Genomic DNA, 25,815 nt, shown 5'->3' with positions numbered 1-25,815 from the left:
CACAGGACCTTGTGGGAATCTGAGGGCAGGAACCGTGGTACACTCAGGCTTCAAGGGAACTGGAACTTAGGAATTTTCCTCCACGGTTTCAGCCTACATACATGTGGCCACCTTGGCTACCCAGCTGACCTCTGATGTTTGGGATGCTTCCACTTCAGCTTTTACCACTTACTAGCAATTTCCCTCTATGTTTTATTTCACATTTCACAAGGAGTGAATCTGAATGGCCAGCTGGTTCCTTAGATTCATGCAGCTGTGTTTAGGGTCACATGGTACCAAAGAAAGGCCACTTGGGTGACCAGATTTGTGGTCACGGAGTTTCACTTACACGTGCCTTGGCCATATGTCATGAAGCATGCCTGGTACATGCAGCCACTTTTCCAGCACAGATAATTCTATACAAAGACTTGTTGGTTCAAGGGTTTGCACACATGAGTTCCCATCCCATATCTGTGGCTGATGCTGAAGATACTGGCAGGGTCCTAGGCAGGAGCTCTGGCTGGAATCTGAGTTGAAGTCATCAGGGTGGGCTGCCTCACCCCAACACATGTGTCATTTCCACCTTTTTATTAATAGCATCTGTCTTATACTGGACTCGGTCAGGTTACATTTTTCTCCTTTTGGAGTGGCTCTGGCCCAAAATATTAAGCATCCTTGGCTCCTTAAGGACCAGCATTTGGTTCTCGTCTCCTTTCCCTCCTGGAGTGTCTCCTCTCTGCTCATAAGACTGAGGCGCGTATGGGGCTGCTTTCTCCTCCCTGCACTCCCCCTGCCTTTTCTGCCGTTTGCCCGTTTCCCGGAGTATCAGCTCTCTCCTCCTGGTTGCCGGGGTTGTGGCGGGCTAGAATAAGCTCCACTGTCAAGGCCCATTTCTAACACCACCTGTGTGAAGGGAGTTCACATTTGCCCTCTCCAGATGAACACGTTTATTCCCTACGGGATGGCCCAGTGGGCAGGGCTGAGGCTGCAGAGGCAGGCAGACTTGGGTCACACCCCAGCTTTGCCCCTTGGAGGGCACAAATCAACGGGCACACTTCTGGAGTCTTGGCACGTGGGCATAATGATACCTGGCTTGTGGGGTGGTTATGAGACTTCATGACATTTATTACAGTTCCAACTTCGAATGCAGAGCTTGCTATTTAGCAGACCCTCAATAAATGATAACTTTTTTGGCTTTGTTTTTTAATAGAAAACGGGGAGTTTCTTTCCCTGGATCTTGGAGGATCTAAGTTTCGAGTCTTGAAGGTGCAAGTCTCCGAAGAGGGGAAACGAAATGTCCAGATGGAGAGTCAGTTCTACCCAACACCGAATGAAATTATCCGAGGGAATGGCACAGAGGTAGCAGGGCAGGGGCTCTGTGAAGGTGGGGGAAGGCCTTGGCATCAAGTTCCTGGGTGACCGTGCCTTAGCCCCGTGTCCTGTGCTTTCTCTTCTCTGCAGCTGTTTGAATACGTAGCTGACTGTCTGGCAGATTTCATGAAAACCAAAGAGCTGATGCGGAAGAAATTACCTCTTGGCCTAACCTTTTCTTTTCCCTGCAAACAGACTAAATTAGAAGAGGTAAGGCTGGTGCAAGGGAGGGAAGGAGCTGGATAGGATTTGGGTTTGGGGCTGGAGAATGGCACGTGCAGGGGTCAGGCTGGGAACAGGAGAGATCAGCAGGAGTTTTCTTGTTTGTTTTTTCTTTTTTTTTAAACAGTGAGGTGGAATTGTGAGGCAGGGAATATGTTAACATGGCCGCCTTGATTTTACACTGTGTCCTAGGGGCACAGCACAGGGAACGACATGGTTTTCACCACCAAGCTCAGTGGTTCTCAGACCTCGGTTGCATCGGAATCCCTGGAGGGTTTGTTAAACACAGATTGCTGGGCCCCATGCAGGAGTTTCTTAATCAGTGGGGCCTTAGATTTGTATTTCTAATAGATTACCGGGTGATACGAATGCTGCTGGTCTGGCGACCACTCTCAGAAGCATTGACACAGCTAACTAGAATAAGAGGAGGAAGACTTGGGGAGTCTCCCTCTACAGTGAGCGCTGAGGAGGAGGACTGAAGTGGGGTCATTGGAGTGACAGTGTTACCGAGCAGACCCAGCGCCTGGGATGTATAGTCTCAGCTGTGCCACTAGCCAGCTGGAGTCTCCGGTAATCCATCTCTGTGTGCCTCAGATTTTCAATTTGTAAACAGGCAGAAGGCAAAGCTGATCTTGCGTGAATCTGTGACAATAAACAAGGGGCCATATAAAAGGGCAATGAGCTTTCTGGGGCCAGGGGGTTATTGTCACAAGTCAGGTCTCCCCAGGCCACTCCTGCCTGGGGTGGTGGTCTGTGAGCTCCTGCTGCACAGACTGGTCATGACACCCAACTCATAGTCAATTCAGGGACCACCTTGACTTGGGATGTGTTTGATATTGTTGGCTTGAGCCGCTTATTGTTAATGGGATAGTGGAAAGGGAATGGGTTTTCACGTTCCACAGACCTGGCTTTGAATCCTGGCTCAGAACAAGTTGTGTCCCCTGGGCAAGTTACTTAACTTCTTGGGTCCCTTGTTTTCTTATCTGTAAAACAAGGATAATATGTACTTGCTGGGCTGAGGTGAAGCTTAGACGAAGCATCTGTAATGCGCTGAGCACTGTGCCTGGTGGATCAATGGTAGCTGCAAGGTTTTGACAATTGTCCCTATACAACTTGTCTCTTCATTCTTTTGTACCTTGTCGCCCAATTCCACAGATATTTCTGGAGGGCAGGCACTATTTTATATTGTTCTTCCTCTCCATCCCCAGGGTCTCTAGCACAATGTCTTATATTTAATAACTATTTGATAAGTATCTGACAATTGAAAGGTGCAATCAATCATTTATTGGATTCCGTTGAATGGAAATTTGCCATCATCTATCTATATGGGAGATGGGCTGAGGTTTACTTTTTAATTATTTTCTTGAGAAAGAATTGGAAAAAAATAGTGTGAAGAAGGTTTCAGGGAATGTTAGAAGAGGCCAGGTGGAGCTTTGCTTGTGTTTGCAGACTGGAAGAGCAGAGTTCCCCCGAGTCAGTAGGAGAAGTGGGAGGAGTCAGGAATCAGGCCTCAATTCACCAAATAGTTAAACACCTCTTATTTGAGCTTAGGAACAGAGACCTCAAGAAGAAGGAAGATGATGATGATGATGATGATGGTGATGATGATAGACTGTATCTCAGATTTTGACACTGTGTCTTGCACTATGATGAACTCTTTATGTGTATAACCTCATTTAAATCCCAAAGCAATCATATGAGGGAGATATAATTATTTCCACTTTATATTTGAGAAAATGCAGTTCAGAGAGGTTAAGAGACTTACCCAAGGCCACACAGCCCAGAATGGCTCAGCCCAAGCTCACAAACTCCCTGACCACACTGACTTTCCAAAAAGACACAGGTCTAGAATGTTGTTTAAAATGCCAGCAGGTGCCTGAAAGCATTTTAACCCATTTTGTGTTGTATCCCAATGAGGGTTTTCAGACGACATTTAAACGAGGCAAGGGTGGCTTGATTATATCGAGGAAGGGAAAACCTTTTTCTCTTCAAAGTCTAGTTGAATTACCTGCATTTTATAAAATTTCCTCCCAAGCTGCCTTTCAGTGAAGTCTGAAGTAGAAAAGCTTCAGCCACAAGGAAATGCGTTAGTAATAATAACCGAGAGTGGGCATAGCTGTTTAACTGTGATTCTGCTGCAGATGTAGATTTGTGACATGAAAATTAGGGCTTTGGAGAAGGTGGAGTCTGATGAGCCATGTAAGTGCAGAAGGAGGTGGGAAGGGGAAGACTTCTTATGAGGAGGTATGGCTAAGGGGGATTCTTTGTAAAACTAAAAAATGATTAAAGAAGATCAGGGCATTGGAATTAAAGGAGGATGTCACTTTGTTGTTGCTGTTGTTTTGTTTGTTTAAGTGAGGGAACGGAAAAGTCTTAGCCAAAGAGAAATTTCTTTGTGTGTGTGTGTGTGTGTTTCTGATGATAAAATGGTAATACTTTTTCAAGGTAGGAAAAAGAAGAGAGAGGAAAGAGGGTAGGAACTGAAAAGTTTAAAGAAGAAAATAGAAATCTCCTCTAATCCCAACCTTCAGAGATACGCCCTACTAGAATTGTTGGGTTTTCCTTCCAGTCATATCTATATTAAATACTGGTGTTATACTGTATGTGTAATTTAAAAATATGTAGTTGTATGTACAGCTTTTTTTTCACTTAACAGTATATCATTTGCATTTATTCCCCACTGCCCCATATATACTCCCCCCAACAGGTCCCACATTGTCCCTAGCATCCTTTTTGGGGGGACACCACCCTACAATCTCTCACTCCTCTGTCTGGTGGGGCAGGGATGTTACCATAGCCCATGAGGGCAGAATTTAGAGCTACCACTAGGTAGCGCTGTGGTGCAGGGAAAAACCTGGTCACTGAAGGGGGGCGTCAGAGACCTGTGTTCCAGTTGGGCTCTGTCCTTCACTCACTGTGACACCTGGAACAGCTTCCTTCCTCTCTAAAGCTTGGCTGCTTTATCCATAAACTGAGGGGGTGGGGATGGTCAGGGAGTTAGTAAGTTTGGGCTCAGCTCCTCTTGACTATGTGACCTTGGGCAAGTCTCTTAATCTCCAAGTTCTCTTCCAGTCTGAAAAATTCTGTGATTATTTGCTATGTTAGACATGAAACTCTTGAGAAACACCAATTGTAAGCAGATAATTGATAATGCAAATTGAGAACTATTTTTCTAAGTTGAAATGAAGTCCCTGAGGGAGTCTTAGAAGGTAACATGTCAGTTCTGCTTTGTGGACCTGGCAAACCAGGCATTCTGCACACATCATGCATCTACCATATGCCGGTACTTCTATCAGAGCAGTCCTGTGACAGAGGCAGGGAAGTGATGTTTCCATTTTACAGATGAGTAAACTGAGGCTCAGAGAGGTTAAATGACTTTGACAATGTCTTATGAATCTAAGTGTTCTGACTCTGCAGCCATTGTTCTTTCTGCCCCTATGTATTATGTTTTAAACTGCTCAGATGAGAGTAATAAACATGTCGAAATTATTAGAAAAGGCCTCTGGAGAAATGTTGAAAGGATTGGTGTGATTCAGCTTAAAGAAGAGAAGACCACAGGGGGATACACTTTAAGCATGAAATTTCTGCAGCTCATTTTCAGAACTGAGTGCCTTCCTTATTTTGTCTGGATCTGAAATCTTCCCCCAGGGTGTCCTGCTTTCATGGACAAAGAAGTTTAAGGCGCGGGGAGTTCAGGGCACAGACGTAGTGAGCTCTCTGACCAATGCTATGAGAAAACACAAGGTAAGGAATCCACCTCTGCGTGGGGAGGTCTCCCAGTTGTAGCCCCTTTCTCTTGCGGGGGTAAGGGGAGAATGTGGGGGAGGGTTGTCTGCTACATGCCTGCCCTCGAAGGAGAATCAGAGACAGATTTGATCTTAGGGAAGGTCTCACTGTAGCACAGATGCTGCCGATATGGATAAACCCACCTGTGGGCCTTGGCATGTGGAGAGTGTTCCGATCACTGTTGAAGGGTGACCCGCACTTCCCTGGGGCCTCCCCAGCTGCCACAGCCCCTGGGGGTCTTGGTTAGACCTGATGCTGTGTGTGATGCTCCAACCGCCACCTTTCCTCTCTGAGGCTTAAAAGGTCACTTTCTTTCCTGTCTGGCTCTCGATCCCACTCTCCACTCTCTACTCATTGAGTATCTCTGTTTGTTGAATGCATTTTATGATAATTTAAAGAACTATAAAAGCAAGACATGCTCCTTGCAGAGCTGAGAAGTACACAAATAAACCCAAATGACTTGCTACCCTGACAGCATGAGGAATATATTGATGTATACCCTTCCAGTCTTTTTTCTCTTTAAAGTTGCTCTCATGTTCTTTTGTATCCTTTGTTTTTCTCTTATTGTTTTCATTTCACTTTAAAATGCTCCCCCAAACCTTGTGGAACCATGGTGTAATAACCCACGTTGACTTGGTAGAACGGGAAACCCATGGTGGTGCCCACGGAGAGGACTTGGCTGAGGCTGGTTAAAATGTCCCCATGGGCAAGGACTTTGGTGTATTCTCCCGAAAACGCTATTGCTCCTAGGATAAACATGCTTTTCTCAGGGTCCCTCAAACATGGGCTGGAGTCCTGGTGATCGGTCCCTCGTATTTTCATTGCTCAGAGGCTTTCACCCACAGAGCAGGAGCGTGAGTTTCACCCTTCAGCTCCCAACTGCTCTTTCTCTCCCCTGAACCTTGACAAGGGCCTTATTCCTTACAGGCAGGCCCAGAAGGCAGGATCTAGAGATTGTCTCAACCAGGCACCTTCACTGCTTTTGCTTCCTCTGTGGGGAAACATAAAGGGATAACACCTCCCTCCCACCCACTGATGCCCTCTGGGACTTGTGTTCCAGCAGGATTTAGATGTGGACATCCTGGCTTTGGTCAATGACACCGTGGGGACCATGATGACGTGCGCCTATGATGATCCCTACTGTGAAGTTGGTGTCATCATTGGTAACTCAATTTGACTTGCTTTTTGGAGGAGGGCGAAAGAGGTTGGTTTGGGGCTTCGTTTCGGGGAACTCTGAGTAAATTCTGTGGGAAGGTTATTGGCACTTTCTACTTAGAAGAAGCAACATAGGGAGATGGAAACTTAATATACGCCTTCATTCAACAAGTGTTTACTGAGTGCCCGTTGTGTGCCAGGCCTTGTGCTCTGCATCAGATTCTCAGTGGTGAGAGTCCCAAAGGTTCCTGTACTCATGAAGCTTTCAGTGCGGAGGTGGGTGAGAGACCGAAAAGGCCTAAACAAGTAATATAAATTCAGGTGGTGGTTAGTATGATAAGGAATATAAAGCAGGGTGATGTGACTGAGAGTGAGTGTGGTGGGGTGGTCAGGCCGGGCCTTGCTGAGAGGTGACATTTGAGCAGGGACCTCAGTGATGAGGAGGAGGGAGCAAAGCAGAGCTGGTGAGGAAGAGAGTCCCTGTGGCCTCTGAGATGGGAATGAGTCTGGGGTGCTCGAGAAACCCTAAAAGGCTGAATCAAAGCGAGTGAGGCTGAGGGTAGAAGGCCCTTCACGTGAGAGAGTGGACAGGACTGGGCAGGTGGCCTAGGACACGGAGCATAGTCACTGGAAGGCCTTTGGCTTTTGCCCCAGGGGAGGCAGGGCGCGGGAGGACTTTGGGTGGCGGATGGATAAGTGGGATGTGCATTTTTTTTTTTAATTATAAATTTATTTATTTTTTGGCTGCATTGGGCCTTCGTTGCTGCATGTGGACCTGGACCAGGGAGGCCGCAGCGCAGCAGCAGTGGGGTCTGGTGGGTGGTCTCAACACCTGAGCTGGGAGGGGCTCTCCTGGAGGGGTCCATGAGAAGGCTGTGCAGGGGACAGTAAGGCCAAATGGACCGGGTTTATAGGCTGTTCTCAAACATCCCTTCAGCTTCCCTTTTCCTTTACCACTATTGGGGGAAGTTTTCTGAATTGCTTTTTCTTAATTTCCAACTCTCTCCTCAGCCTGACTTTCCCAAAGGGCAGGGTCTTTACAGCGGAGGGGCTTGATCTGCCTTCCTGTTTCTGGAGCCCCACACCTCTGGATGGGCCTGGCGCTTGTCGGTCATGGCATCTGCTACTGCCCACTGTGTCTGTCTTAGCGACTGTGTCTGGTAACCTGCCAATTGGGTGCCATGCCTAAACAGTGTCTGTGCTTTTCTGAGAAAAGCTTTTTCCAAATATTCTATTACACTCTGATTCTCTACATCTTTTATTTCTCATGTTGGCTTTAAAATTCTGACACCAGAGTATCAGCCAGGGGAAGATACTTTAAAAAAAATAATTTTTTAAACAGCTTTGTTGGGGAATTCCCTGGCAGTCCAGTGGTTAAGACTCCCTGTTTCCACTGCTGGGGACCTGGGTTCGATCCTGGTCGGGGAACTAAGATCCCATAAGCCACGCGATGTGGCCAAAAACAAAAACAAAAACAGCTTTACTGAGGCATAAAATCCTCTCATTTAGTTGTATAATTCAATGATTTTTAGTGAATTTATAGAGTTTTGTAACCATCACCACAATCCAATTAGCACATTTCCATTATCCCAATAGGTCCCAAACCTACTGGCTGCAGATTGTGCCTATCTGCAGCCACTCCCCACTACTCAAGTGTTTGAGGTATTTCCTTGGAGTGAGTTTGTGTTTGAATATGGCATGTTGCTTTCTTATGTGATAGCTAATCACTGTCAAAGATAAGGATGTAGCTTATGCTAGGAACAATTTGTGGCAGGCTATGAGTAAGGAATATTTTTAGTATCAAATAGAGAAGAAGCTAAGTAGCATAGGGAAAGGATTAAAAATATTACTCTGGGTCGGTGATTTTTTTAAAAAATGTATTTACAAAGTTTGGTTAACTCATCCTCCTCTTAGTAAATATACTGTCAGCTTTCATACATATTCATCAGGGACTTCTTCACAATTGACTCCATTGATAACAGCAAACCATTAACACCCTGACAAGTGTAGACTTGACATGTCAGCTTTATTCCTCATGAACTCCCCGGCTCGCCAAAAGCTGCTTCCCTCAGCGAGAACCAGCCCCCCGGAGTGGATCAAAAGCACTTTGTGATGCGTTCAGAGGACTCTTGGGCAGCTGAGAGTCCCCTCTGTCTTTGTCCAGCTGGGAGCCCTCACGTCTCTGTTTTCTCCCTGATCCCTCGTCCAGGCACCGGCACCAACGCGTGCTACATGGAGGACATGAGCAACATCGAGCTGGTGGAAGGTGACGAGGGGAGGATGTGCATCAACACCGAGTGGGGGGCCTTCGGGGACGACGGGGCCCTGGAGGACATCCGCACTGAGTTCGACCGGGAGCTGGACCTCGGCTCTCTCAACCCCGGGAAGCAGCTGTGAGTACCCTGCGCTGTAATCTGGGCATCGGCACTGGGAAATGGCCACTTATTCAGGTACGCTTTACACCTGGGAGGCTTCTTAGCTGTGACTCGTTATCCATCACAGGGAGTTTATGAGTCAAGGCTTGTATTTCAGTTTCACCGGACAGATGAGGAAAGTGAAAGCCAAGGAAATTGAGTGATTTCCTGTAGGTCATATCCCTGATTCGAATTCAGTCCGGAGGTAGGGGAGATACAGCTGTGAACTAGGTGTCCTGGCTTCTTGGCACATTTGGATGAGTGGCCATAGAACAAACCAGTGCAGCCTGAGGAAGCACACCCTCCTCGTTTGTGTTCCCCTTCCGCCCCGCCCCCTCCTGCTCCGAGGCCTAATCATGCAGCACCTCGTGTGACCCTCTCAGTCTCAGGTCTTGCCGAGCCTTTCTCTGCTCTCATCCCACACTCACCTGTAGTATAAGTGTTCAGGGTCTGCCTCAGCTCTACCTGTATGCTGAGCTCCCTGAAGGCGGCTACACCTGTGATTTTCCTTTCCTTTCTACACATAGGATCTTACATATTATTGCAGCTCATTAAGTGTTTGTTAAAAAAAAAAAAGTGTTGAAAGAAAAAACGCTTACAATTTTAAAAAATAATTTCAGACTTACAAAAAAGTAGTGAAAATAGTATAAAATTCCCCTTCACTCAAATTCCCTAATAGTAACATTCTCTCTCTGTGTATATGTATATACACAGACACATAAAATACACATATGTCTATATAAAATTATTTTTCTGAACATTTGAGACTAAAATCGCAAACATAATATCCCTTCACCCCAAAATACTTCAGAGTGTATTATCTGAAAAGAATTACATTCTCTTATATAATTAAAGTATAATTATCAAAATTAGGAAATTAACACTTGATCAGTTCTAATCTCTAATTTACAGATCTTATTCAAAACTCACCTGCTGCCCCACTAATGTCCTTTATAAGAAAAAAAAAAATTGTCCTGGTCCAGGTCCAGGATCACACATTACATGTTGGCTGCCGTGTCTCTTTAGCCTCCTTTAATCTTCTGTAATATCTGTTTGGTTTTCATGATCTTCCAGCATGCAAGCCATTTATTTCACAGAACGTCCCTCAACTTGGATTTGTCTGACGTTTCCTCATGATTAGCTTCAGGCGATGTATTTTTGGCAGGACTATCACACAAGTGGTGTGTGTCCTCCCGTGGGCATCGGATCTGGAAGCACATGTTGTTTGTTCCGTTACTGGGGATGCTAACTCAGATCACTTGGTTAAGAGGATATGAAAGAGGTTTCAGCACCGTAAGGTCATTATTATTCCCTCTATAATGAATAAGTATCTGGTGAAGAGATACTTTGAGACTATGTAAATACCCTGTTTCTCATTAAACTTTCACTCTCTAGTTTTAGCATCCATTGATGAATTTCTAGATCCATCATTCCCTCTAGGTTATTAGTTGTTATTCTACTATAAGTAAGAGCTTTCCTATCTCCTCCATTTATCTACTTATACTAATATGGATTCTTTTTTAATTTAATGGGTTATAATTCCTTCCTTTTATATTTCTTTTGATATTCAAATTCTTTTCAGATTTAGCCAGTGGAAGCTCCTTCAAGCTAGTCCCTGTGTCCTTTTGACATGATTCCATCACTCTTTAAGTACTTCCTTATTTTCTGGCACAGTAAGGTGCTCTAGGCTTACCATGCATTTTCCCAGCCCCAGCCCTGGAATCAACCATTTTCCCAAGAAGCCCTGGTGAATAAATATTTTAAGTACCTCCTAGAAACCACTCAACACTAGAATTGCATACCTGGGGAGCAAATTTCTGCTTTGGATGCACCTGGTCCCCAGCACACACCCATTTCACTGGTGACACAGAGCAGCCACAGCCCAAGGAAGTGGTGCCATTTTGGGAACTTTATCATCCTCGTCCTATCCATTTCACTTAAAATAAATTCCACTCCCCGAAACCCAACCTGGATTTCTTTTGATTGTCTTGTTTCTGCAACGTTCTAAGACTTTATATGAAATAGATAAAGTTGATTAGGAAACAAGTTGTCCTTGATTTTGTATCTTATGTTTGCAGAATAAAAATTATGTTTAATAGTTTACTTGGGAAACAGTAAGTAATTGCTTGTTGTATGCAGACTGAGAGTCCAGGTGTAGGTAGCCTGGTGGGATATTTCATCCATATTATTGTAGAACCTCTCTGGAGCTATCCAAGCCCATCTCACAGACACAGCATGTTTCTCTCTTGGGCAGAAACATGTGTAGGAGTTGGAAACATTTGAAATTGGGATTTGTCATGCTATGGTTGGTGATGCTGGGAAAGCACCTGAAGTCTCTGAAGTTGAGATTCCTTATGCCTAATATGAGAATGGCACCCCCATGGCCAAGGGTGATTTGAGATAAAGATTTTTGGAATCAAGCACTTTGTGATCAGGAAAGAATCTTAGGTTTCCTCTAGTTTAGTCCTCCCCTTTTATAGGTGAGGAGAATGTAGCTCAGAGAGGATGAGTGGGCTCCCAAGGGCACCCCAAGCTGGGACAGGGACTGAGGCCGCCTGACCTGTAAAGAGGCCCTTCCACTACTCATGCTCCAAACCATGGGCTGTGGCTCATGGGCTTTGGGAAAGGATGCTGCATAACCAGAGGCATTGCTGCCACTGATCTGTTCACCAAATTGTAGGTTTGAGAAGATGATCAGCGGCCTGTACTTAGGTGAACTCGTCAGGCTCATCTTGCTGAAGATGGCCAAGGCAGGCCTCCTGTTTGGCGGCGAGAAATCCTCCGCTCTCCACATTAAGGGCAAGATTGAAACACGGCACGTGGCTGCCATGGAGAAGTAAGCTGCTGGCAGGGTCCCTTTCACCTTGACTCTGCAGAGGGTTAGGGTGGGCAACCAAGGAGTGGTGTGCTCATGGTGGTGGTGCACAGAAGGAACCAGATCTTCCCTCTTCGCAGGACGATTTCATACCTGGGCGCAGCTTCAGGTGTATTAGCAATGCTTGCCACGCCTCACATGTGGCTTCTTGTTGGTTTCAGCAGCCAGGGATTCTGCTGTCAGAGGTCTGCACCCTCCTCATGTTTTGTTACCTTTTTCCTCACTGAAGTGGTGACATAACATTTTTAGGGTCACAGACCCCTTTGAGAATCTGATTTATGTTCTGGACCCTTTACCCCCAAAATGCACATTTGCACACCATTTTGCTTATAATATCAGGGCATCCTTGGACCTGTTAAAACCCAAGCATGGAATCCAAGTTAAGAATTCCTGCTATAGCCATAACCTTCTCTACCTGGTGCTGTCAGGGACTGGCTTTGGCTTTGGCTTTGGTGATTAGGGGGCTCACACAAAGGTGTGCAGTGGGGAGCTGACTGGTGATGGTGGCTGGCCCCCGTCGACCCAGGATCCTGTTCCTCAGGCTTAGAAACCCTGGCATTGCCCTGAGCTTTGCGATCAGCTTGGATTCTGAGTTCAACAGGGTGACATCTGACTCCCAGAGTCTGTGTTTATGCAGAGCTTGGCAGAGACTGAGTTTCTGTAAAAGGCAGTATAGCACAGGATGCTTAAAAGGGTGGGCTCTGTAATTGAACTGCCTGAGTTCAAATCCTGCCCCTTGCACTTACCAGCTGTGTGCCTGTGGACAGGTTATCTACCCTGTCTGTGCCTCAGATCCCTCTTCTGTACAATAGGATAATGACAGTACTCCCCCCAGGATTGTTGTGAGGGCTGAGTTAACACATGTCAAGTCCTTAGACAAGCACCTGGCACATAGTGTGCAATAAATGGTGGCTGCCATGATCATTGTTGAAATCGTCATTGTTATCATATGACTATGTGCCAGCCTGTTTATTTTCACAGCCCTGAGAGGTGGGAATGCTGGCTCTCTGAGGGGGACTCGCACGGGATGGAGAAGTGTGGTCCTCTCATTCCTGTCCCCTGGCCAGGTATAAAGAAGGCCTGGCTAATACAAGAGAGATCCTGACGGATCTGGGCCTGGAGCCTTCAGAGGCCGACTGCGTCGCGGTCCAGCACGTCTGCACCATTGTTTCCTTCCGCTCAGCCAATCTCTGTGCGGCGGCCCTGGCAGCCATCCTAACACGCCTGCGGGAGAACAAGAAGCTGGTGCGGCTCCGGACCACGGTGGGCATGGATGGCACACTCTACAAGATCCACCCCCAGTGAGTGCTGGCCGCCGGCCCACACCCCCTGCAAATGAGTCCAGTCTGTCTGCTTGGAACCGAGTCCAGTTTTGTCTCTAAACTACGCTGCTTCTCTGGGTTGCTGGACCCAACTGTCTTCTCTGGTTCTGAGATTACAGGGGAAGGGGTGAATTCAGAGATCACATTCATCTAGCTGGCTGGGTTGCTTTAGGGGATCATTCTTAAAGGAATATTCTGCTAAAACCAATTGCCTGACTAGCAAAGCCGTGTGTTTATCCATCTGTCTATCCATCTATTCATCTATCTATCCATTATTATTGAATACTTGCTATGTGGTAAGATTGGAAAGTAAGATACACCCAGTTATAAATGGGGAAAACTCAGGATGGCAGGGGTTGCTAAGTCCACATGAAAGATACCAGTAGGAAGACACAGGGAAATGAGAATTTCCCAGAAGGAGGGAGCACGAAAGTCCCTCTGACTAACAGAGGTGTTATTGGAAGTCAGGTGCGTACACCTGGGAAGAGCTGGGGAAAGAACCCTTCCCCTTTGGGCAGAGATGATGTTCAGCTAATACATTATGTGTGGACATGCCCTACTGCTTATAATATTAGTGATAAAATAACCACTTCTTTGAGCCTTTCAAGTGTCCCTTCCACTGTCCCAGCTGCCCTGGTCCCTACCCCCAGTCACCCCCATCTTCCCTCTCCATCCAGCAACTGAAGGGGTGAGCCTTGGCCCAGCAGGGCTCCCCAGGAACCCGTTCCTCTGCTACACCTGCGTCTGTTCCTATTGGCTGGGCCCGGGCCTTTATGATGTTTACATATTTTGCCATCCCCCCTCCGCCTCCAGATACCCAAAACGCCTGCACAAGGTGGTGAGGAAACTGGTCCCGAACTGTGACGTCCGCTTCCTCCTGTCGGAGAGTGGCAGCACCAAGGGGGCCGCCATGGTGACCGCAGTGGCCTCCCGCGTGCAGGCCCAGCGGAAGCAGATTGACAAGGTGCTGGCTTTGTTCCGGCTGACCCGAGAGCAACTTGTGGGCGTTCGGGACAAGATGCGGGTTGAGCTCGAGTACGGGCTGAAGAGGGACACCCACCCGCTGGCCACGGTCAAGATGCTGCCCACCTACGTCTGCGGGATGCCAGATGGCACAGGTGGGCCATGCACAGCTCCCTTCTCTGATGGGCCACCCAGAGCTCGTATCAAAACTCCTTAAATCCAGTTAGGTCTTTTGTTTCAAGAGCCTTGGGTTCATGTCTAGAATGGAGGGAGGAGGGTTGGGGTAGAAGGTTAGTACTCTGCTGAATCTATTTGCTTTGGTTGATCCACGGCACTGGCAGTGAAGAATACCTAAGTTAGGTTCCATGTGTGTGAAGACCCAGATGCTGTTCCCAGGGGCTACCATCTGGACACTTGGAGTGTCTGGCTTGTCTTCCACCCTCTTCTCTGGCTCTCTTCTCTCCTGGGGCTTGGCTCTCTTCCTCTCCTCTCTCTTCACTTTCTGCCCCTGACTTTTCCGATACTTGATCTTTCTCCTGGTCCTCTGTGCTCGTCTGACGGGAGCCACAAAACAGTGAGGTCAGTTCTTTAGACAGGTTACTCCACCTCTTTGAATCTCATGAGTCTCACCCAGATATTAATGACCTTTGTAAAATGCTTCATATCTTTAATTTGCTTTTGAACATTTAATTTCATTTTGTGCTCACAGCTACTCTGTATGTTATATAAAGAGAATGATTCCCATTTTATGGATGCCAAAACTGAGACTCAGAGAGGTTAGGTGACATACTCAAGGTCACACAGTTGTACTTGGAATCTCTCAACAACAAAGATCTTTTCCAGAGCCAGTATTGTTCGAGTCTACTTGGGGGGGAAAAGAATAACAGCAGTAAAAGACACTATTCAACTATTCATTCTTTCATCACTTTTATCCTTTTGCCTTTATTCCTCAAAGTTTCATTAAGCACATGCTACTTGTCAGGCTCTGTTGTAGGCACGGTAACAGAGCAGTGAAGAAAACACAGTCCCTACCCTTATGGAGCCTAAGTTCTGTTGGGCTGGCAGACAGTAAACAAATAAACGCCAGGTGATGCCGTGTAATGACAGGGCTATGAAGAAAAATAGACCACCATCAGGGGTAAGAGAACTGGCTGAGAGTGAGGTCTTTGGCAAATTCAAGGAACAGCAAAATGACCGGTGTGGCTAGAACAGAGTGAATGAGGCAGGGAGAGAGGTGAGGAATCACACAGAACAGACTGACATGCTCTGCAATGTCAGAGAACCGAGAGGCACTGCACTGGGGGGCCCTGGACGGTGATGGGCGTCAGACTCGATATAGTTTCTTATTAGTCAGGTCGGGGTGTGAGAATCCAGGGAAGGGGAGAGCAGGACAGAAGAATCATTTCATGCTCAGGATGAACAGTTCCTCTAGGCCATATAGACAGGATGGAAGCACCTTCCTGAGTCCATTGTAGTCAGGTAGCCTGGCCTGCATTCACCCTCAGAGGCTCCCTGAGCATAAGTATCATGTGTGGCCTTTACCAGACAGCAAGAAAAGCAGGCTGGCCTCAGATGGGCTCAGGGTGCCTGCCCAGTGCTCTGACACTGTGCTTGGTGACCGCCACGCCCCTTTGGCCCATGAGCCCCAGGCGGGCAGGCTCTGGATCTGCTCACTTTCAGCATCACCTCTTCCTCCCAATGCCTGCACACAAGACCCTGCTTGGTGCGTGCCGGTGGAATGCAGCCCCCACTTTCTCCACCACAGAGAAAGGCAAGTTCCTCGCCCTGGATCTGGGGGGAACCAACTTCCGGGTCCTCCTGGTGAAGATCAGAAGCGGACGGAGGTCGGTGCGAATGTACAACAAGATCTTCGCCATCCCCCTGGAGATCATGCAGGGCACCGGCGAGGAGGTAGATGCCGGGCAGGGGGTTCCGCACTCCGAGGTGCCAGCCTGCCACCCCGTACAGTGCAGGCCTGGCATGACTGCCGCTCTCTCCCTGCAGCTGTTTGACCACATCGTGCAGTGCATCGCTGACTTCCTGGACTACATGGGCCTCAAGGGAGCCCAGCTGCCTTTGGGCTTCACATTCTCATTTCCCTGTAGGCAGGAGAGCATTGACAAGGTAAGACGGCCCAGCCTGGTGGGCCCATTCCCTCCTACACCTGGGGAATCTCGAGACAGCTCTGAGTCACTGTTCATTTTATTTCGGGGTCTCAGGTTCAGGGCAGCTGGGGAGACATGATCAAGAATTTGGACCATTTAATTTTTTTCTATTTACTGTGTTCCCTTTTCATTATTATCGTTTCTTTGATTGAAGTTTACAAAATAATTTAGTGTAGTATACAATAAATGGACACATGGATAAGGCTACTGTTAAAAGAGAGGTCAAATCATATTATCGAGAGATAAGCAGAGGTAATGACCAGTTAAGGCCAGTTATAACTCTTAGTCCACAATATTACCTGGGTCTTCCTGTGTAAACAGGGAAATGCAATAGGTCGTAGGGTTTTTATTGTCTGATGAACAAAAGCATACCAGTGCATCAGAAGAAATGCATTTCTTTCCTGATATTAGAATTTCAGGAGTTTATCACATAGACACTTACCTAGTTGCCATTGAAGAACATCATGGATGATGATTTTAATAAATTATTCACAATAATTTCGAAATGTACATCACAAGATTTTTCTTGGAATTCTTGGATAAAAGCACCATTCACCAGCTTATGGAGAACAGAGCACTCTCTCTTGCTCTCTGATAGGCTTATGTCAACTAAGCTTACAGGACTGGCATAAAAGCAGAACACCACTCCTCAATTTATAGAGAGAACTCTGGTCAGCACAGCAAGTCAGCCAGAGAGCTCATGACAATAATAAGAATGACACCAAAGACTTGTTAAGATTTTGTCTAATCCAGTCAATGTCCCCATGATGTACACACTATTTTTGCTTTGTTTATTTTACCATTTTTTATTGTGGTAAAATAGATATAACATTTACCACTTTGACTATTTTTAAGTGTACACTGGTACACTTAAAAAGTACAAGTGTACTGTGGCATTAAGTACACTCACATTGTTATGAAACTATCACCACTATCCATCTTCCGAACCCTTTCATCTTCCCAAACTGAAACTCTATACCCATTAAACAATAACTCCTCATTTGCCCCTCTCCCAGCCCCTGGAAACCTTTACTTTACTCTCTGTCTCTATAAATTTGACTATTCTAGGTACCTCGTATAAGTAGAATCATAACAATATTTGTTATTTTGTGACTGGCTTATTTCACTTAGCATAATGTTCTCAAGGGTCATCCATGTAGAATTTCCTTCCTTTTTAAAGCTGAGTGATATTTTATTGTATGTATACACACTATTTTTAATCACCATTTTGTAGTTAAGAAAAACGGAGGCACAAAGAGGTTAAGTTGTCCAGGTTACCACATCTATAAACAGTGGTAGAGGGGTTATTCCAGGACACTGGCCTGAGAGCCCAGGTTCTTGCACTCTACCCTCAGGATCAGGACCTGGAGCCCAGTGTTTTTGGACCATTTTGGCTATAATGCACAGTACACTTACATATATATAATCAAAACAAAAAAATCAAGAAATAGTACCTACCCTCATTTTGTGCATTATACTCTATTTTCTATCCTATTTATGTATTTATTTTTGGCTGTGCCACACGGCTTGTGGGATCTTGGTGCTCTGATGAGGGATCGAAGTTGGGGGCCCCAGCAGTGAGAGCGCTGAGTCCTAACCACTGGACCAGCACCAGGGAATTCCCTATTTCACTTTTGATATGAGGAAATTGAGGCATGCAGTCTTATCCAATCAGTAGCTGCAAAATCAGAACTGAAACAGAGCTCTCCAGGGCTCAGAGAATGCTATGAAAACACTCTTCACCAGGTCTACCCCCACTGCCCCCCAGTCATTCAGAGAACAGGGAGAGAGGGGTTCAAAAGGCAAAATTATCTGGTAATATGGCTAGATCTCTCAAAATTAAAAATGCCAGAATGCTAAGAGCCATAAGATCCATTTCTCAAGATTCCATTTCTTAAAATGTACCTAAGGAGGAATGAACAAGGATGTTCACTACAGCATCACTTTTTAATAATGAAAAATTAGAAATAACCCAAATGTCTGGCAGTGGAGAATGACTAAACTATGGTATATCAATCATACAGAATTACTAGATTTTTATTTAACAAACACATACATGGTGTTTGCTCAGTGCCAGACCCTGTTCTAAATGCTTCACAGATATTACCTACCTAGTCAGGAGGCAAGAGCGTGTAGTAGTTAAGAGCATGGGTCTGGAACCACATTGCCTCAGGTCGAATCTTGGCTTCTCCACTTACTGGCTTTGTGACTTTGGGCAAATTATTTAACCTCTGCACCTTTGGCTTCCTCATTTGAAAAATGGCGATTAAAATAGTACTTGTTTTACAGTTGTTTTTTTTTAATTTAAAATTTTCTGTGCAATTATATTTGAGGAATATTTTCCATATTAACTGACCTGGAATGGTCTAAAAGATATATTATTGAGTGAGAGAAACAAACTGCAGTAGTCCACACACAGTATGAATGTATTTGAAAATACATGTAAGCAAAGAGAAAAAGGTCTGAAAGGATTAATATCAAACTGATAATAGAGGTTACCTCTCAAGTTTGGGGGGATGGGGAATTAAAGTGGACTTTGTCCTTATCAATAACACTTTAATGTTTTACAAAGGTCATGCATTCCTGTATTACTGCTGCTATTAAAAATTAATACAGGAATCCCCATAAGGTTAATAGCTGATCTTTCAGCAGAAGCTCTGCAAGCCAAGAAGGGTATGGCAGGACATATTTAAAGTGATGAAAGGGAAAAACCTACAACCAAGATTACTCTACCCAGCAAGGATCTCATTCAGATTCGACGGAGAAATTAAAACCTTTACAGACAAGCAAAAGCTAAGAGAATTCAGCACTACGAAACCAGCTTTACAACAAATGCTAAAGGAACTTCTCTAGGCAGGAAACACAAGAGAAGGAAAAGACCTACAATAACAAACCTAAAACAATTAAGAAAATGGGAATAGGAACATACATATCGATAATTACCTTAAATGTAAATGGATTAAATGCTCCAACCAAAAGACACAGGCTCGCTGAATGGATACAAAAACAAGACCCATATATATGCTGTCTACAAGAGAGCCACTTCAGATCTAGGGACACATACAGACTGCTAGTGAGGGGATGGAAAAAGATATTCCATGCAAATGGAAATCAAAAGAAAGCTGGAGTAGCAATACTCATATCAGAAAAAATAGACTTTAAAATAAAGACTATTACAAAAGACAAGGACAGTACATAATGATCAAGGGATCAATTCAAGAAGAAGACATAACAATTGTAAATATTTATGCACCCAACATAGGAGCACTTCAATACATAAGGCAAATGCTAACAGCCATAAAAGGGGAAATTGACAGTAACACAATCATAGTAGGGGACTTTAACACCCCACTTTCACCAATGGACACATCATCCAAAATGAAAAGAAATAAGGAAACACAAGCTTTAAATGACACATTAAACAAGATGGACTTAATTGATATTTATAAGACATTCCATCCAAAAACAACAGAATACACTTTCTTCTCAAGTGCACATGGAACATTCCCCAGGATAGATCACATCTTGGGTAACAAATCAAGCCTTGGTAAATTTACAAAAATTGAAATCGAATCAAGTATCTTTTCTGACCACAACGCTATGAGACTAGATATCAATTACAGGAAAAATGTAAAAAATACAAACACATGGAGGCTAAACAATACACTACTAAATAACCAAGAGATCACTGAAGAAATCAAAGAGGAAATCAAAAAATACCTAGAAACAAATAACAATGAAAACACGATGACCCAAAACCTATGGGATGCAGCAAAAGCAGTTCTAAGAGGGAAGTTTATAGCAATACAATCCTACCTCAGAAAACAAGAAACATCTCAAATAAACAACCTAAGCTTACACCTAAAGCAATTAGAGAAAGAAGAACGAAAAAACCCCAAAGTTAGCAGAAGGAAAGAAATCATAAAGATCAGATCAGAAATAAATGAAAAAGAAATGAAGGAAACAATAGCAAAGATCAATAAAACTAAAAGCTGGTTCTTTGAGAAGATAAACAAAATTGATAAACCATTAGCCAGACTCATCAAGAAAAAAAGGGAGAAGACTCAAATCAATAGAATTAGGAATGAAAAAGGAGAAGTAACAACTGACACTGCAAAAATACAAAGGATCATGAGAGATTACTACAAGCAACTATATGCCAATAAAATGGACAACCTGGAAGAAATGGACAAATTCTTAGAAAAGCACAACGTTCTGAGACTGAACCAGGAAGAAATAGAAAATATAAACAGACCAATCACAAGCACTGAAATTGAAACTGTGATTAAAAATCTTCCAACAAACAAAAGCCCAGGACTAGAAGGCTTCACAGTCGGATTCTATCAAACATTTAAAGAAGAGCTAATACCTATCCTTCTCAAACTCTTCCAAAATATAGCAGAGGGAGGAACACTCCCAAACTCATTCTACGAGGCCACCACCACCCTGATACCAAAACCAGACAAAGATGTCACAGAAAAAGAAAACTATAGGCCAATATCACTGATGAACATAGATGCAAAAATCCTGAACAAAATACTAGCAAACAGAATCCAACAGCACATTAAAAGGATCATACACCATGATCAAGTGGGGTTTATCCCAGGAATGCAAGGATTCTTCAATATATGCAAATCAATCAATGTGATACACCATATTAACAAATTGAAGGATAAAAGCCACATGATCATCTCAATAGAGGCAGAAAAAACTTTTGACAAAATTCAACACCCATTTATGATAAAAACCCTCCAGAAAGTAGGCATAGAGGGATCTTACCTCAACATAATAAAGGCCATATATGACAAACCCACAGCCAACATTGTTCTCAGTGGTGAAAAACTGAAACCATTTCCACTAAGATCAGGAACAATACAAGGTTGCCCACTGTCACCACTATTATTCAACATAGTTTTGGAAGTTTTAGCCGCAGCAATCAGAGAAGAAAAAGAAAGAAAAAGAATCAAAATCGGAAAAGAAGAAGTAAAACTGTCACTGTTTGCAGATGACATGAAAACTGCTAGAGCTAATCAATGAATGTGGTAAAGTAGCAGGATACAAAATTAACGCACAGAAATCTCTAGTATTCCTCTACACTAATGATGAAAAATCTGAAAGAGAAATTAAGGAAACACTCCCATTTACCACTGCAACAAAAAGAATCAAATACCTAGGAATAAACCTACCTAGGGAGACAAAAGACCTGTATGCAGAAAACTATAAGACACTGATGAAAGAAATTAAAGATGATCCAAATAGATGGAGAGATATACCATGCTCTTGGATTGGAAGAATCAACATTGTGAAAATGACTATACTACCCAAAGCAATCTACAGATTCAGTGCATTCCCTGTCAAACTACCAATGGCATTTTTCACAGAACTAGAACAAAAAATTTCACAATTTGTATGGAAACACAAAAGTCCCCGAATAGCCAAAGCAATCTTGAGAAAGAAAAACAGAGCTGGAGGAATCAGGCTCCCTGACTTCAGACTATACTACAGAGCTACAGTAATCAAAACAGTATGATACTGGCACAAAAACAGAAACATAGATCAATGGAACAGGATAGAAAGCCCAGAGATAAACCCACGCACATATGGTCACCTTATCTTTGATAAAGGAGGCAAGCATATACAGTGGAGAAAAGACAGCCTCTTCAATAAGTGGTGCTCGGAAAACTGGACAGCTATATGTAAAAGAATGAAATTAGAACACTTCCTAACACCATACACAAAAATAAACTCAAAATGGATTAAAGACCTAAATGTAAGGCCAGACACTATCAAACTCTTAGAGGAAAACATAGACAGAACACTCTATGACATAAATCACAGCAAGATCCTTTTTGACCCACCTCCTAGAGAAAGGGAAATAAAAACAAAAATAAACAAATGGGACCTAATGAAACGTAAAAGCTTTTAGACAGCAAAGGAAATCATAAACAAGACGAAAAGACAATCCTCAGAATGAGAGAAAATATTTGCAAATGAAGCAACTGACAAAGGATTAATCTCCAAAATTTATAAGCAGCTCATGCAGCTCAATATTAAAAAAACAAACAACCCAATCCAAAAATGGGCAGAAGACCTAAATACACATTTCTCCAAAGAAGATATACAGATTGCCAACAGACACATGAAAGGATGCTCAACATCACTGATCATTAGAGAAATGCAAATCAAAACTACAATGAGGTATCACCTCACACCAGTCAGAATGGCCATCATCAAAAAATCTACAAACAATAAATGCCGGAGAGGGTGTGGAGAAAAGGGAACCCTCTTGCACTGTTGGTGGGAATGTAAATTGATACAGCCACTATAGAGAACAGTATGGAGGTTCCTTAAAAAAGTAAAAACAGAACTACCGTACGATCCAGCAATCCCACTACTGGGCATATACCCTGAGAAAACCATAATTCAAAAAGAGTCATGTACCACGATGTTCATTGCAGCACTATTTACAATAGCCAGGACATGGAAACAACCTAAGTGTCCATTGACAGATGAATGGATAAAGAAGATGTGGCACATATATACAATGGAATATTACTCAACCATAAAAAGAAACGAAATTGAGTTATTTGTAGTGAGGTGGATGGACCTGGAGACTGTCATACAGAGTGAAGTAAGTCAGACAGAGAAAAACAAATACCATATGCTAGCGCATATATATGGAATCTAAAAAAAAAAAAAAAACGGTTCTGAAGAACCTAGGGGCAGGACAGGAATAAAGACGCAGACGTAAAGAATGGACTTGAGGACACGGGGAGGGGGAAGGGTAAGCTGGGACAAAGTGAGAGAGTGGCATGGACATATATGCAGTACCAAATGTAAAATAGATAGCTAGTGGGAAGCAACTGCATAGCACAGGGAGATCAGCTGGGTGGTTTGTGACCACCTAGAGGGGTGGGATAGGGAGGATGAGAGGGAGACGCAAGAGGGAGGAAATATGGGAATATATGTATATGTATAACTGATTCACTTTGTTATACAGCAGAAGCTAATGCACCCTTGTAGAGCAATTATACTCCAATAAAGATATTGAAAAAAAAATTAATACACATGGGAAGGGGGAGCCGTGTGCAGCTGTCCATGGTTCTGAATGATCCAGGGCACAGCTGCACCTCCTGACCCAGGACACTGGGCCTTCAGGCCTCTCTCTCAGCAGTTCTGACAGGTTCATGAAGACACAGCTAAGAAGGAGGGGAGACCAATGGACAGCTGGGAGCAAAGCCACTGATTACTGGGGAGAAAAAAGAGAGACTTAAAAATTGAAGTATAGTTGATTTACAATATTATATTAGTTTCAGGTATACAACATATACTATAAGCTATTTTTATAGCTTATACTCCATACAAGGTTATTATAAAATATTGACTATATTCTCTGTGCTGTACATTACATCCTTGTAACTAATTTATTTTCTACCTAGTAGTTTATACCTCTTAATCCCTTTCACCTATTTTGCCCCTCTCCTCACCCCTCGCCCTTCTGGTAACCACTAGTTCCAAAAAGAGAGACATAGGTGTGGTACATATATACAATGGAATATTACTCAGCCATAAAAAAAGAATGAAATTGGGTCATTTGCAGAGATGTGGGTAGACCTGGAGACTGTCATACAGAGTGAAGTAAGTAGAAAGAGAAAAACAAATATCGTACATTAACGCATATATGTGGAATCTAGAATGAACTGGTTTGCAAGGCAGAAATAGAGACACGGATGTAGAGAACAAACGTATGGACACCAAGGTGGGGGGGAGTGGTGGAGGGGGATGAATTGGGACATTGGGATTGACATATATACACTAATATGTATAAAATAGGTAACTAATAAGAACCTGCTGTATTAAAAAAATAAAATTCAAAAAAAATTTAGAAATACTTTTTCTCGGTATTATAAAAATTGTACATGCTAATTTTAGGAAAATTAGAAAATATAGGCAAACAAAAAGGAGAGACTAAAAGGTACCAGTAATCTTGTACCCAGAGGGAACCACTGTCAACCACCTGGTGTATGCCTTGTTCCAGGCCTTTTTCCAGATTTGAGTGTGTGTGAGTTTTAAAATAATAATAGAATAATTCACCATCTGTATTTGTTTAATGTGAGTTCACTTAACAGTGTATGGTGAACATCTTTCTCTAACACCTAACGTCTCTTAAAGCATTATGTTTTATGGGTGTAGAGCATTTCCTATATTGATGTACAAGATGATAGATCCATATTGTTGGAATGACAGGATGCCTCTAGTTCCTGTGAAACAATGCTTTGATAAACATTTTGCAGCTTTATCTTTAATCACAAAGATGTGATTGATTGGGTGAATTAGAAGTGGCCTTTGTTCTGTGCAGTCATGGCCAGGGAACATGAGTTGACCCTTGATAAATATGAATTGCTGCAATTATTCCTCAGCAGTGGACCTTGTCTGAGCATCACGGTCCGTGGCACCTCTGGGCCCAGTGTTAGGGCTACAGATGGAAGCACAGTCAACAGCATTTGACTACCCGTCAGCTATAGTGCCTTGCATCTATTTGATGCTGAGATTGTGCAGTGGTCCCAGCAAACTATTGCTCAAATGAATTTGCCCTCCTTTCTTTCAGGGAACACTCATTGAGTGGACCAAAGGCTTCAAGGCTACTGACTGTGAAGGGGAAGATGTGGTGGACATGCTCAGGGAAGCCATCAAGAGGAGAAATGTACGTTATGGTGTTGAGGCTCATGCCTGACCTTGCCCCTTCCCCGAGGCCCCTCTGCTCTGCCATCCTATACCCCTCTGCTCTGCCATCCTGTACCCCTCTGCTCTGCCATCCTGTACCCCTCTGCTCTGCCATCCTGTACCCCTCTGCTCTGCCATCCTATACCCCTCTGCTCTGCCATCCTATACCCCTCTGCTCTGCCATCCTATACCCCTCTGCTCTGCCATCCTATACCCCTCTGCTCTGCCATCCTATACCCCTCTGCTCTGCCATCCTATACCCCTCTGCTCTGCCATCCTATACCCCTCTGCTCTGCCATCCTGTACCCCTCTGCTCTGCCATCCTATACCCCTCTGCTCTGCCATCCTATACCCCTCTGCTCTGCCATCCTATACCCAGCCCTGTGACTCTGGCCTCTGCCCACATCAGGCTGATGTGCCCCTCCTGAGCCTGTTTGGCTTGCACATCCTACTTGTAGTAGAGCTGCTTCCTTTGCAGGAGTTTGACCTGGACATAGTCGCAGTTGTGAATGACACAGTGGGGACCATGATGACCTGTGGCTATGAAGATCGTAATTGTGAGGTTGGCCTGATTGCAGGTAAGTGATCAGGCATGTCCCATTGGCCTACTCCCATCTGATCTTTTCGAGGTTCCCTTTTAACATAGTGAAGGGCAGGGGGCCATTGTTCCATTACACAGAGGTTCTGAAGCCAGCTTTGTCCAAAGTAGAGACAAAGTTAAGATTGGGATTCCAGGTCTCCTAATTCCCAAGTCTTTACTTAACATCTTTTTCCCTAAGGGTCCTAAGCCAAGGTTTTCCTTTCTGTTGAGGAAGGAGAATAACATAGAAAGAGGGGAC

General features: G+C 44.1%; 1 protein-coding gene across 3 annotated transcripts in view; it reads left to right on the top strand.

Moving 5' to 3' along the window:
* HKDC1 (hexokinase domain containing 1) overlaps nucleotides 1-25,815 on the top strand; it is a 68,918-nt gene that overhangs the window by 23,070 nt on the left and 20,033 nt on the right. For 2 of the 3 annotated variants that reach the window (XR_005016919.1, XM_036829627.1), the window contains 12 exons: nucleotides 1,190-1,338; nucleotides 1,441-1,560; nucleotides 5,221-5,316; nucleotides 6,419-6,521; nucleotides 8,723-8,906; nucleotides 11,608-11,763; nucleotides 12,870-13,103; nucleotides 13,938-14,242; nucleotides 15,853-15,998; nucleotides 16,092-16,211; nucleotides 24,861-24,956; nucleotides 25,455-25,554. Coding sequence is in view for 2 of the 3 variants with exons in the window: in XM_036829627.1 (XP_036685522.1) it covers nucleotides 1,190-1,338; nucleotides 1,441-1,560; nucleotides 5,221-5,316; nucleotides 6,419-6,521; nucleotides 8,723-8,906; nucleotides 11,608-11,763; nucleotides 12,870-13,103; nucleotides 13,938-14,242; nucleotides 15,853-15,998; nucleotides 16,092-16,211; nucleotides 24,861-24,956; nucleotides 25,455-25,554 (1,809 nt within the window). In the remaining variant the exon portion in view is untranslated. The remainder of the gene's footprint in view (nucleotides 1-1,189; nucleotides 1,339-1,440; nucleotides 1,561-5,220; nucleotides 5,317-6,418; nucleotides 6,522-8,722; nucleotides 8,907-11,607; nucleotides 11,764-12,869; nucleotides 13,104-13,937; nucleotides 14,243-15,852; nucleotides 15,999-16,091; nucleotides 16,212-24,860; nucleotides 24,957-25,454; nucleotides 25,555-25,815) is intronic. The other variant, XM_036829628.1, reaches the window with a different exon arrangement.

This window comes from Balaenoptera musculus, chromosome 16 (genome assembly GCF_009873245.2).
Source record: "Balaenoptera musculus isolate JJ_BM4_2016_0621 chromosome 16, mBalMus1.pri.v3, whole genome shotgun sequence".
Taxonomy (NCBI): Eukaryota; Metazoa; Chordata; class Mammalia; order Artiodactyla; family Balaenopteridae; genus Balaenoptera; species Balaenoptera musculus.
Note: the sequence above shows the minus strand (reverse complement) of the source record. Positions and strands in the feature narration are given on the sequence as shown.